The sequence below is a fragment of the Achroia grisella genome, unplaced genomic scaffold (genome assembly GCF_030625045.1).
Source record: "Achroia grisella isolate CSIRO2021 unplaced genomic scaffold, CSIRO_AGI_Agris_v1 utg8677, whole genome shotgun sequence".
In the NCBI taxonomy this organism is placed as follows: Eukaryota; Metazoa; Arthropoda; class Insecta; order Lepidoptera; family Pyralidae; genus Achroia; species Achroia grisella.
Window position 1 is genome coordinate 3,201 of NW_026713048.1, and position 14,210 is coordinate 17,410.

General features: G+C 32.5%; 1 protein-coding gene across 1 annotated transcript; it reads left to right on the plus strand.

The window, feature by feature from the left end:
• Window positions 1–449: 449 nt before the first annotated feature.
• On the plus strand, window positions 450–11,772 carry LOC131852834 (eukaryotic translation initiation factor 4 gamma 3-like). The gene is made up of 8 exons (XM_059203568.1): window positions 450–459; window positions 582–666; window positions 1,151–1,434; window positions 4,628–4,781; window positions 6,822–7,005; window positions 7,186–7,372; window positions 7,826–8,001; window positions 11,703–11,772. The coding sequence occupies exons 2-8, from the start codon at window positions 606–608 to the stop codon at window positions 11,770–11,772; spliced, it is 1,116 nt and encodes a 371-aa protein (XP_059059551.1). The 5' UTR covers window positions 450–459; window positions 582–605.
• The last annotated feature ends 2,438 nt before the right edge of the window (window positions 11,773–14,210 follow it).

A 14,210-nucleotide genomic window follows, 5' to 3' on the forward strand; every position in this document is an offset into this window, starting at 1 on the left:
AGTAGTCATTATATTTTAATTTTTTAGGATCTGTAGTAAGAAGTTCAGAGGAATACTTAATAAATTGACCCCTTCTAAGTTTGACACTTTATTAGAGAAAGTGAAAACTCTCAATATTGATACACAAACACGTCTCGAGGGTGTCACTGACCTTGTTTTTGAAAAGGCTATAGATGAACCTAATTTCTCGGAAGCCTATGCAGCAATGTGTAACAAACTCTCAATGCTCAAGGTAATTAGATTTATTAGATTTACTATTTGCATATATATTTCATATGTCATCTTAACTCAATGTAAATTTACAGGTACCTGCAGATAAAGCAAGTGCTCCTAACCAATATGTAAATTTTAGAGCACTTATTACCAGCAAATGTCAGAATCAATTTGTAACTAAGAAAGTAGATGAGCAAGTTCTGAAATTAGAGAAAGAAAAGATTTATAAGTGAATGTAATGATCCTGTAAAGTAGAGTCAATTCTATTCAAACATGTTATACTTTAAATATAAATTGGATAATTTAAGAACTTGGATTAAATAAAATAGTATGGTATTGTTTATATTGAAATTATTCTTTTTATTTAGAACAAAAAGAAGGAACTGCAATTGATGCTTGAGGAAGAAAATAGGCGAGCCAGGATGCGTTCAGTTGGGAATGTCAGATTCATTGGTAATTTTTTATTAACAAATTACAATTAACTCATTTGGACATACTTGAGGTTTTTAATCTTTTTTTATTATTAAGACAAGAGCACGCACTATTAACAGTACTACTACCTAGACTATCATATATTACGTATTTAGAATACAAGCAATAACCATTCAAATTCATGTTTTAGTTTTTTAAGTACTTGCTTTTCCACTAAAAAATAATAAAGCTACATTTCTGTGCTGAATTATATTTACCTAATGAAAAGTAAGTACCACAACAAGCATTTATAAATATTTGATAAATTTAAAATTTGGTTCAGCCAGTTACTGATAAAAGCCGACTTGCGAAAAAGGCAATAGCAATTGCGAATGTATGTCATATATATATATATATAACATATATGTTATGTTCCATATATATATATATATATAGTTAATTCTTTACCTAAATGTTTTCTATTTTGTTTATACGATTGGTTATTGAAGATATTTTTTTATTTCAGGTGAATTATATAAATTAAAAATGCTTACATCTAAAATAATGGTATACTGTATGAACCATTTGATAGAAGATGTATTAGAGGAAGAAAACCTTGAATGTTTATGCATACTGCTTACTACAATTAGGGAACAAGTCGAGAGTGAAGCAAAAACCCAATTGGATTCTGTATTAGAGAAAATGCAGAACATAATTTATGACCGTAAAAGCAACAAAATTAGTAGTCGTGTTAGATTCATGATTCAGGATGTAATTGAATTAAGGGAACGAAGATGGGTTGTTAAGAGTGTAGTAGATTCACCAGCAGCAACGTCAAATTGAGTACAATCCGTTAGAAATTTATTACAGTGCGTTTTGCAAAATATTTGTTTTTTGTGTGAATATTGGGCACTTCGTCATTATTCATTGTAATCATTAAAGTATCTGTATTTAAATATGAATATGGAACGGTGCACTGGCTGACTGATGATGGCAAGGATACTAAGGCAATGATAGGATGAACATTAGTCAGGTCAGTTAGCACATAACGGCCAATACACAAGGAATTAAATGCAAGGGACACCTGTGTGATCGCACGCATGTGACATGACATGGCTACATACATTGCTAGCAATGGGTCTCTTACTCTTCTTTACAAAAGACAAACAACGATGTAAATGTGTGTCTATTTATAATATAAGAAATACTAATGACCAAACCTCCAACCTCCTAAAATTGTCTAGTTTTAATTTACAAAACAAATTACTATAGAATTTGCTCTTGATTTTATCACCAAAACTATTTTTTTTCTGAACAGCCGAAGTATTAACAGATGTAGTAAAAGTTACGTCGCGGGTAGAGTTTGATTACCAGGAGAATCATCGTCTCTTTATGTCTGATTAGTTATCGGGTTTTCAGTAACCTATGCTCTTTTAAGCCCATATATGTATGTTGGGGACTATTAGTTGGTTGGCCATCACATTATGATGATTTACTAACTGTATCTATTTGAAGCAGCAGTGTTTTATCTTTGCGGCCACTGTGTATGAAGTGAGATACTTATGAACCTTCCAATGTTCTTGCAAACACAAATGTGCATTTATAATCTGTTTCTTAATATTGTCTTCAGCCCTTAGTATTATGCTTGTTGGATTGGAGTTTTCAACAGAACCCCATAACTGAATGCTTTGGTCCAGATTGGTTTCTATATAGAGTTGAAGAGAACTTTGTTGTCAAGGGATAATTTTCCTTTTCTGCCTAGCAACCAATACATCCTCTTGTATTTTATATTTGGTCTCTTTTTATCTGAATGTGCTTTCTTCAAGTCGGCCGATGATGATCCAGTTGCATTACAAGATACTTCACTGTATCACTTTGGGGGAGAGTTTTCCTATCTAGGGTAACTGTGGGGCAGTTTCCTGGTCGCATACTGAATATCACATAAAGTGACTTGAATGTGCTGGCAACTATATTATATTTTTTGAGCCACTGGTTGATGAGAATATGGTCATTTTGTAAAGCTCGTGAGGCTTAATTGTGGTACGTATTGCAAGTTAGAACTGAAGTGTCATTAACTTATCGAGCTATGGTTAGACCTTCACATTGTGGTAAGTCTAATGTGTAAATGGTATACAACACTGGTCAAACCTAAATTGATAAGTCGAATATTAAAATTGAGTGTGATACACAAACTTAAAAATGAATGGGATATCATTGATTTGTTACATGAAATAATACGACATTAAATCATTGTAACATACGGATGAACAAGTTGCACCATATGGGTTCTATTTTGCACTAGTACACATTAGAAGCTACAGACACTGCCGCTTACATAATCCTGGAGCTGGAGGACGCTGCGTGAAGCATATGGAATTTGAATTTTAATACTGTATACAATGTTCTGTTTTACCTTTTCGGTCTGGTATTCTGGTACAAAAGAATTGCCCTGATTATTTTTCATGTCTTATTTGTTTATTGTATTTGCAGTTATTAAACGCCAATCCTATGGGTGGTTCGAAATCGTGATGAAGGTGGTCGTGGCAAACGTGGTGAAGGCAGAAGACAGAACTCTAATTCCTTCCAAATGGATAATAGCAATAATTGGATACATAACAAACGTTATACAATAGATACTTCCAAGTTAAAAGCTGTTAATTTAACAAGTAATAAAAGTAAGTTCTTTTGTTTGTTTACACACACCGTTACTGCAATTTTTAACGTCTTTGTAAGCTATACACATACTTGAATCGGTAAGCCACCTCTTTCACAAAGATTAACATTGTGAAGGTGGACTTTATTAACATGGATTAAAAATTAGACACGTTCCTTGGTATGGTATATTGCTATATTCCTAATATCGTAGAATCAAAAGGCACTGTAAAAACAATTGCTATCAAAAATAAGAATAGAATGTCAAAATTAAAAATACAATAAAAAATACTATTATATTTGTTAATATTTAAAATTTGAATTCTTTATAAAGAATTAAAATTAAATAAAGAACTGTATACCAATTATGCAATATTGTATGAAATCGTTTCTATTTGTGTAGTCAATTGAAGTTATGACGCAATACCAAATAATTTCAATTAATAAAATGCGATAATGTAGGATCTAATGAAAGTAACAAAATTATTTATGTTACATTCATTCCAAATATTGTTAATCAACCAATTTAAAAAGTGAGTACAATACCGTAGACACACAACATTATTTATTATGGTCCTAGTTAGATTATATATTTATAAGGGTACCTTTATTGGTTTGATATACTTGTGAATTTTTAATGCCTTCAAACAATTATAATATTAATTGCGTTGTTCGTCGTTTCAATGCCATGCTGTCATTTCGGCAAAATTGCGATAACGTGACATTGTAACGAGGTTACTTAATCGACATACGATAGAAATATTTTTTATCTATAGGTAAAGTTACGTTTACGTCGCTATGCTATTTGATATCGTCAATAAAATGGGATTACTGACAGATGGCGTCATTTTCACTGCGCCACATAACGAAAATCGTTGCGGTGTATGTTATATAAATAGCATATATACTGAACATAAGTTTCATTCTCAACAATTGTTCTTGATTGTTACGGTATATAGCATTAAGGAGCCTCTTTTTTTACATGCTGTGCTAAGTTCAATTTGGACTAATTGACACTAGTAAAAAAGGCGTTGGGTATTCAGATTTATCAATACGGTATTATAATAGTCATTATTAGAATTAACTGTAATCTATATATCGACAAATAAACGACAAAAAGGAGAGTCCTATAAACATTTTTCGTGAATTGTAATTAATGCTTTTAATGTTATAGTGCAAGAACATCTTTCTTTTTATATTGTTTCAATTTGTTAAATAATTATTGTAGATGTCAGACCAGACATGATAAACATATACTAACTGTGTTATACAGTGGTAATCATTATTATGACTGTAATTGGAATATACAATACAGGCTGCTGTTTTACATCTATGTGATATTATATTTCAGAATTTAAGTACTGTTAAATTGGCTCCTCCTGCATGGAGCCCTGCATTCAGTACTAAAACTGCAGCACAAATTAGTAGTAACAGCATGGTTGGTCTTACTAACAACAAGTATAGTGTTTTAGAAATGCAGCCAAACGATTCTAGTCCCATCAAAGGTAAGTTATTTTTTGTACTATCCATAATGACACTTTGTCATTCTTCAAATAACAAGAAAGCAAAATAAATACATTTTTTTATATTCGTTTAGATCAAGAATATGTATTCATAGTGGCTATATGCTCATTTAATTCGAAAGAAACTAGGTTTAGCCCATTAAAATAATCAATGCAGTAGAATTATCCCTAGTCTTAAAGAATTTGGGTTTGTATACTAAATAAAAAAATTCATGGCTTCAAATTCTCTTTATAATATATATGTTTTTGTAGTCGACTTTCTGATTGACGTCGGCCCTTTTTGTACATTTATGGCGATTAAAATGTTTCAATATTCTAGGGTAGGCATAAAGTAACTAGGTTTGTTATAAACTGGAAGTGAATAATTATGTTGGTGAATATAAAAGGAGGTTATTGCAATTATGGGAGGGATGTGGCTATTAATTGTAATAACTCCGGAAAATGTGGTTGGTTAACCATGACTTAATACTTTATATTAAACAATACGTGAAATCTAGTCAGTCAGTTGTGATTCTTGAATGTATGTTTTCAAAATTATATCACAATATTTTCATTCAAATTGACTACATTATAATTTTTTTAGGAAAAAGATACATTCCCAACCTATCAGGCAAAAGGTGCTTCCATTGAGAGGTCGACATTTACTAGAAGTGATTTCAGTAAGTAATTAATTAATTATCCTTATATTAGTCATTACAAAATACGTGTTAGGCTCTATTTGAAATACGTCAGTGTTATTATAATTAATAGCATCCTGAATGGTGTGCACCATTCCATACCACTAGTGCTTTACAGAATATATACAGTAGGAGTAGGTGTATTCTGTATGCATAGTGTGTACGTGTCATGTCTTTAATATCACTACCCCATCTGAGTATATCAACAAGAACACGGACGGCAGGGCTCTCGGTGGCTACTTAGTCACTAATCATAGTCGCTAAATGTACCTGATAGAGACTCCATATTCTTTCGGTCAGAGATAAATCATGAGGTGACACTTCCTAGTCGATATCATAAATGTGTATATAGTATAGTAGGAAATCTACTAGTAAACATCTTAGTTTGTTTTATCGACTGGGTTTCTTAAGGACTAAGATGTAATTTAATAATAATTTTGTATGAAGAGAAACTAAGGTCGTTATGAACATTAGTCTTAATTTAAAATGTTAATTGTGAAGAATCAGTTTTTTACTGTTTTATCAATAATTATATCATAGTTCGGTATTACGTCCATCTATTATTGAAAACCGCACATAATTCAGAGCTGAATGCTTGCTAACTACCTATCTATTTACATAAAAGTAAGGAGTCTAGTCATATATTTTGCGATATTCCAAAATAATATTTGTAACTGTTGTATTATTTAATAGTTATTGATATTAATAAATATTTTTTTGTGAATCCCTGGTTTAGACTAAATATCTCTCACCAATGGAGCCTATAATGAAATATTATCATAGATGCATAACTAAATTTGAAACGTAATTGTTTGAAAATCATTAATTCCTTATCAGAATTGCTCTTACTTATAACTAAGACAAGGAAATGAGATTTAATAATTTTTTATTATGAAGTAACTAACTACTCGGCCCGCCTTCGCCCGGTTATATAATATTATCTATTAAAAAAAACCGTGTCAAAATCCGTTGCGTAGTTTTAAATATTTAAGCATACATAGGAACAGACAGCGACAGCAACTTTTCTTTTATACTATGTAATGATGTATAATTGTTTTCCCGGAAATAAAGGATTTTATATATATCTGTACAACCATTATCACTGGCGAATTGGTTTGTTATATTATACTTAAGTTTTAGTTAGTTAGTTAAACTTGATTTGATAACTTTAATGGATTCTTACGACATCATTCAAATAGAATAGTCATGATACTATTAGAATTTAATTTTTTTTAGGCAGCGGCAGCGGTGGCCGTCCAGGTTTAGTGGTACAGCTCGATCCAGCTCGGGTAGTCGCAGCGTAAGCGCTGCACCTCCTACCCCACCAGTCATTGCTGAGATTCAGGCCCTGTTACAGCAGCTGTTCCACAGGATCCACTGCCAGAAAACAAGAAGAAGTCTGTTCATGCAATGATTAACCTCGCTCTTTTGAACCCTGTTGACGATGAGTTGATACATGAAATACAAAGATTTGATACAAGAAATCATGCTGCAGTTGTTACGGAAATACTCAACATGGCACTGGAGAAGTAAGCTAGTTCATATCACATTAATTTTTGATCCCAGTATCAAAACTACAACATATGTTTCTTGGGAAATGAATAAATTTTCTTTACAAAAGAATATTTGATTGTATTATAGTTTCTTAATTCTTATATATAAAATCTAATATTTAGTGTATTTGATAATTAAAAGTATGTATATTTCAGATCCCAGAAAGAAATAAACACTATAGCGAAGTTACTCTTACATTTGGTTTCAACAAATACTATCTTACCAGTTCATTTTGAATTGGGCATAACAGAAACTTTAGAATTTGCGCCTGATTTGTATATTGATATACCCATGTTATATGAATATTTAGGAGTGATCATTGCGCCGCATATTGAAAAGAGGGTATGTAAATATTTAATCATACAAAATAAAACCAAGGTTTGCCAGTGAAATATTAAAAAAAAAAAACACTTTGCCCTTTCTTTTAATTTTCATATTCAGATATAGCTTTAGCTATTCCTGAATCGATTTGAGTGTAATATTCAGTGCTTCATTCACACATTATGCTGTTCCAATAGAACTTAACCTTTTATGGTAAAAGGTATACCTATGACATTATAGTAATTCGTATTGAATATGTGAATTATTTTATTACTTTTAGTATTATAATTAAATTACTTTAAATAAGGCTCCAATAGTGTAATGTATAAAATTCTTTTGTTTCAAGACCCGAGAAGAGAATAATGATGGTAGGATAATTTAAAAAAAGTCCTATTTTTGTAACCCAATTGTTTTTTAAAATCTGACGTTTTAGAAATTCATATGTAATTGTCACGGGAATGGATTTTCTTACAGCACATCACACTACTTCAAGTGTTTAGGCTTTCTGAAAATATTAAATCTGCGAAACAAGGACATTTACTACTAAAAGCAATAATAAGAGAGTTAAGAGATAGCATGGGACCTACTTTTGCAAAAAGTAAATGGCTGGAATCAATCTTCAGTTTAATCAATGGATGCATGATGACCAGGTATGGCATAACTAAATAATTTCATAGTTACTCCAGTATTGATTGAAAGTTATATGATATGATCTAAAATATGCTAATAATTGTAACATTTTTAGGTAACGTCAAGAATCTCTTTCTTCTTATTTATCACATTATAATGTATTGACTTTTACATCGTCCTAATTTTGTATCACGTAGGTATATGTAAAAAAGGTAGTACCACTATATTAGTATTATGAATTAACAGTATGTTTAATTATTTATATTGTTTTAATTTGTTCAATAATTATTATAGGAGATATCAACTCGGGCCATATATAAAATAAATAACACAATAGTAATAATCATTATTACTGCAAGTTAAGCTTTGATAATTGGAAAATATAATACAGTTGTCTGCCTTACATCTATGTGATATTATGTTTCAGAAATTAAGTACTGTTAAATTGGCTCCTCCTGCATGGAGCCCTGCAAACAGTGCTAAAACTGCAGCACAAATTAGTAGTAACAGCGTGGTTGGTCTTACTAACAACAAGTATAGTGTTTTAGAAATGCAGCCAAATGGTTCTAGTCGCATTAAAGGTAGGATAATTTTTATACTATCCATAATCATACTAATATTATAAAGAGGAAAAAGTTTGTTTGTATTGAATAGGCCCCTAAACTACTGGACCGATTTGATAAATTATTTCATCATTAGGAAGCTACACTATCCCTGAGTGTCATAGGCTATATTATATTTCCAAAAAAATTTAATATAGCCTATGACATATCTATGGTCTTTATCAAAATAAATATTCATATTATCGACTGCTTCAATACCTGTATATAACTTTTTGAATTATTCAATTCGGACATTCCATTCGAAAGATATCACGTATTTAACAATGTAAGTATTAAAAAAAACCTACTCCTCTGTTAGCAATAAACCAAATGTGATGTAGGGACGTCACTGGTGTTGAGAAAGCTCTTTTGATATTAATATATTTAAAGGTTTTTTTTATTCTATAATAAAAATATAAAAACAAAATTATATTATGTCACTTCACTATCTACCATCTTACCATTAAATACATTTTTTCAGTCATAAATAGTTTTACTACATATTTCTACAACATACGTTATCAGCACGAAGAATAAATAAATTTTAAAGACGATTTAGCTTACGTATAATGGCTGGGATGAATTTTTGTGATATTAAAATATTAGTAGTGAAGATTATACGGCATGGACGTTCAAAATGAAGATGCTGTTGGAACACGAAGAGCTGTGAAATGTAGTAGATGGTTATGAATCCAGTGATGATACACCTATGCATGTGCGGAAACGTAAGAAGGCATTTTCAAAAGTTTGTCTTTGTGTGGATGGTGCCGCAATGACGCATGTGAGGACAGCAACGTCAGCAAAAGATGCCTGGTATGCCTTTGAATAAGGCATATGAAGATCTGAGTCTAGGTCGAAAATTGGTAATGGAGAGACGGCTGTATCAATCAAAGGCTGTTAAGACAATCGTCCCTACCCATATCCTATACATTTCGGTATAACAGCACACCCACCCTTTTACATCTTATCTCTCTCTCGTCTCAAACTCTGATAAAGTCTGTAATTTTGGATACTTACGGCTCCTTTCTTACTATGACCTTACGATTAAATATAAATTTAATCGAACATATCTCACCACATCTCTGAAAATTAAACTTATATTTCTTGGCCTTCGTAATTAAGGGAATTGAGTTGTAAATGCTAAATAATGACGTTGAATGGCCCTGTGTGTTAAATTGTAACTCGATGGATGATATCATTGAAAACTTTAATTCACTCAAACTTCAACTGTACAACAAACAGGCTCCTATCAGAAAAGTTAATGTCAAACATCTGCCTGCTCTGTGGTCATCTCAAAATATTAGGTATATGATGCCAAAGTGGGATAAGGCTAAACGGTTATACAAGCGTTTTTCATCTGAGAAGAACTTACTATGCTATAAAAAACTGCGGAATCAGTGTAATCGGGTATGTAGGGCTACAAAGACATCAGATTCATGAATCCATTCATAGTAATTCAGTTCATATTTGGAAAATTTTAAGTCACTTGCTATTTATTGGCAAATTTTCTTCTTCAACTTGTCGTTCTAATGTGGACTATAATGCGCTTAACAAGCATTTCTCTTCGCCTCCTGTCACCGTTGATAACAGTATTCTTCCAAGGGTTGAAGCATTGTTAACTCTTGATAGACTTCACCGCCAATTAGCCAGCAATATGTTTATACCGCCGGAAAAACTACTGACGCAGGTGTAGCGCTTATTACACATATATTCGAATCATGGGAGAAGTCACAGGAAGCACTCGGGGTTTTTTGTGACCTAAGACGTTTGATTGCGTAGATCATAAAACACTTTTGTGCAAGCTCGAACTCTATGATATTAGTTTTAGATTAAAGTTTGAGGAAATTAATATTAAAACGAACATTCCTTAGGATTCAATCTTAGGTAATAAAAATAAGCTAATGTTACGTAAATATCGTCTACACAAAGTCAGTATTTCATTCTATGGTAACTGCGTAAGATTTTATAATAAACTGCCAGAAGCAGCACAAATTTTGTGTAAAAAAAGTTTATTATAAGATAGACTAGCTGCACACGCGATTTCGACCGTGTGGAATTAAACTTTATTTTTCTAAAATAAAAGTAGCCTAAGTTACTCCATCATTATTACATCAGCTACCTGCCAATAAAAGTCCGGTCAAAATCGGTCCAGCCATTTCAGAGATTAGCAGACAGACAGGTAAAAAGTTGGTTATTGCAGGATTACAAACAGACACTCAATTTTATTTATATGTGTGTATAGATGTATGTGTATATGTAGAGTATGCATTTAAAAAACGAAATATCCAACTTAAAAATATTTATTTTAGGAAAATACAACTATTTATGTTACTTACTAAATAAAATCATGACATAGTATAAAACAAAGTCGCTGTCGCTGTCTGTCCGTCCCTATGTATGCTTAAATCTTTAAAACTACGTACCGGATTTTGAAGAGGTTTTTTTAATAATGGCCAAGCGGTCGCATGCGCGTGAGTTGCGCGCGATATTGTACAGTACTCGGAAATTGCAAATAGACTTAATTTTCTAAAATAATTTTTTTTTTCTAAAATAAAAGTAGCCTAAGTTACTCCTTATTACATTATCCACCTGCCAAAAAAAGCCCCGTTAAAATGGGTCCAGCCAGTTTTCAAGAGATTAGCCAGAACAAACGGACCGACAGACCGACAGACAAAAAATTGTAAAAGTGGTTTTTTGGTGTATGTAACTTATTGTTCGCGCCTATTGACGACTGGGCGCAAATAAAGTTAACGGCGTGATGTTGGCAACAAACGGCTTCACTTCGACACAATTCAAATAAACGCAACATCATAGTTTGTACCATTGTAACAAAATTATAAAATATAAAAATAATAAACGATACCGAGAGGAAAGGAAGGGTCATTTCAATCATTTGGACCTTCTTCGCCGGAATAATACTTCAAGATATCAAGAAATAATAAAATCGACTACAATAATTCTTCAAGATACCACGGAAGTCGATCGCCGGTGTGTATCAAGAAGACGATATCGAGAAGAAGAATCAGCTCAGATTATACGGTCAGGCCTATTCGTTCCATTCCTCTCCTATACGACTATTCTATTTGTGTTAATACTGTGTTATTTGTGTGAAATTCCAGTTGCAAAAGCGGTCACAGTGCTATTACCGAGTCAGGGTTCAAAGGTCGGGGTGATCTTAAACGATTGTAAGTACGCTTTATTTTCCATTTACTTTCCGAAATGAGTGATAAAGATAAAGGTGATACTTTAAAAATGCGTGTTTCGTCTGAAATTCAGGGTGGTAGTAGATCGCCATCCAAAAAAAGTAACGGTAATTTTGAATTTAAAACTGCTAGTATTTCGAACCTTAACAAACAAAGAGGTATTTTAAAGGCTAGATTAACATCATTTGAAAAATATATATCCAAATTCGATAATATTCCTTTAGATAAAACTCTTAAAATAGAATTAAACTTAAGGATATCCACATTAGAATCGGTATATAAAGATTTTGATGACATTCAAAGTAAAATCGAACAATTAACAGATGATGATGATCTTTCTAATCAAATAACATATCGTGAGAATTTTGATGAACAGTATTATGGATGCATTGCGGTAGCTAAGTCTTTAGTTGTTGATGATAGTCATAGTTGTGATTCTCATTTACATCGTAACCGAGAAGGCTCCCAAATAAAATTACCCGACCTAAAATTAGTATCCTTTGAAGGATTTTATGATCAGTGGCTAGAATTCAAAAATTCCTACTGTACTATGATTCATAAACGTACTGATTTGGATCCTATACAAAAATTCCATTACTTGCGGTCGTCACTCAGCGGTAGTGCATTGCAGGTGATCAGTGCATTAGAATTCACAGCTGAAAATTACACACATGCGTGGGAATTGCTTCTTAATCGATTTCAAAATGATCGACTTTTAGTACACAACCATGTTAAGTCTTTATTTTGTATGCCATCTATTAATAAAGAGTCGCCTTCGCAAATCAGAAAATTAATAGATTGCATATTACGTAATTTACGCGCTTTAAAGACGTTAGATGAGCCGACCGAATCATGGGATACACTTATAATGTACTTAATAGTATCAAAACTCGATCCTTGTACCGAACGCGAGTGGGAGAATTACAAAGGTTCTCTTATTTCTAATATACGTAATGATGACTGCAATAAACGTAAATTAAAACTGGATGATTTGTTAACTTTTCTTAAAAACCGTGCAGATCTATTAGAAATGATAAACGCAAATAATTCGAATAAAAATACTAATGTCACTAAATTAAATAATAAATATGTTCACGACAGTAAAATTCAAAGGTTACAAACACACACACATAGTTATTTAGCTAATAAAAGTAAGCCTATTAAACGTATACGATCTTGTATTTTGTGCAATTCAAATCATGCATTGTACTTATGTAGTATGTTTTTAAATCTACCTGTCAAAGATCGCATTAAATTAGTAAACGATAACAATCTTTGTTGTAATTGCTTGCGTGCTGGACACTCGGTCAGTGATTGTTTCTTTGGCCCTTGCCAGCAATGTAAACGCAAACATAATAGTTTGTTGCACACCGATGTGCACTCTAACGGCGAATCGTTGCCGAGTAATAATGAGCTCTCCGCAGTAAATAATACGCACCATACAACATCTACTGTGTTGCATTCATCGCTATCTATAGATATACATAGCAGCGATAACAACTTCACGAGTACGTCACGGGCTCAGCTGACCGCGCGACCGGTTTTGCTATCTACTGCACAAGTCGAAGTACTCGATAGTAATAACAGACTACATACGGTTCGCGCTCTCTTAGACAACGGCAGTCAACATTGTTTTATGTCCGAAGCGTTATGTAAACGATTAAATTATACGAATTTTATACAGTCCACTATTCAAATATTAGGTGTAGGACAATCGGTCTCACACTCTAATAAATTATGCGATTTAACTATACGATCTAAATTAAACGATTATTATACGAATATTAAATGTTATGTTTTACCTTGCATCACTTCAAACTTACCGTCTGTGAGTATCGACGTTGGTTGCATATCGATTCCGAATAATATTCAACTGGCCGATCCGACTTATAATACACCCTCCGAAATCGATTTATTAATAGGCGCGGAGATATTTTGGGAATTATTAATCGATAATAAAATTAAATTAAAATGCGGTCCTTATTTACAAAATTCGCAATTAGGATGGTTGATATCCGGTCCTATTAATTATAATAATCCGCATTATAACAATAATGTTTTGTGTAATTTTACACAAACTTTAAACGATACAAAATTTAAAAAATTGGGTGGTAGAAGAGACTCCTCACGTCGGAATATTCTTACTTCTGACGACCGTAAATGCGAAAAAATATTTACCAGCACGACAAAACGTGAATGTGATAGTAGATTTTCAGTTCATAGACCGTTAAAGGAATCAGCTGATTTATTAGGTGACTCATATACGGCAGCTTATAAACGTTCTATTCCTTTAGAACGTAGATTAAAGCGTATGCCACTTTATAAACGTATGTGCCCTTGCAGTGACTTCAGGCGGGTATATCGCGAGTCGGGTCACATGTCTCAAATAAAAAGGTACAGTTGGCCATATTATTTCCTTCCACA

What these genes read in the sequence shown, in the direction of transcription:
- LOC131852834 (XM_059203568.1), top strand. Translation starts at nt 606, where the DNA reads ATGCTTGAGGAAGAAAATAGGCGAGCCAGGATGCGTTCAGTTGGGAAT. An exon ending in GAAGATGGGTTGTTAAGAGT is followed by an intron (nt 1,435 to 4,627) that starts GTAGTAGATTCA and finishes ATTATATTTCAG; the next exon opens with AATTTAAGTACTGTTAAATT. An exon ending in CTCAACATGGCACTGGAGAA is followed by an intron (nt 7,006 to 7,185) that starts GTAAGCTAGTTC and finishes TGTATATTTCAG; the next exon opens with ATCCCAGAAAGAAATAAACA.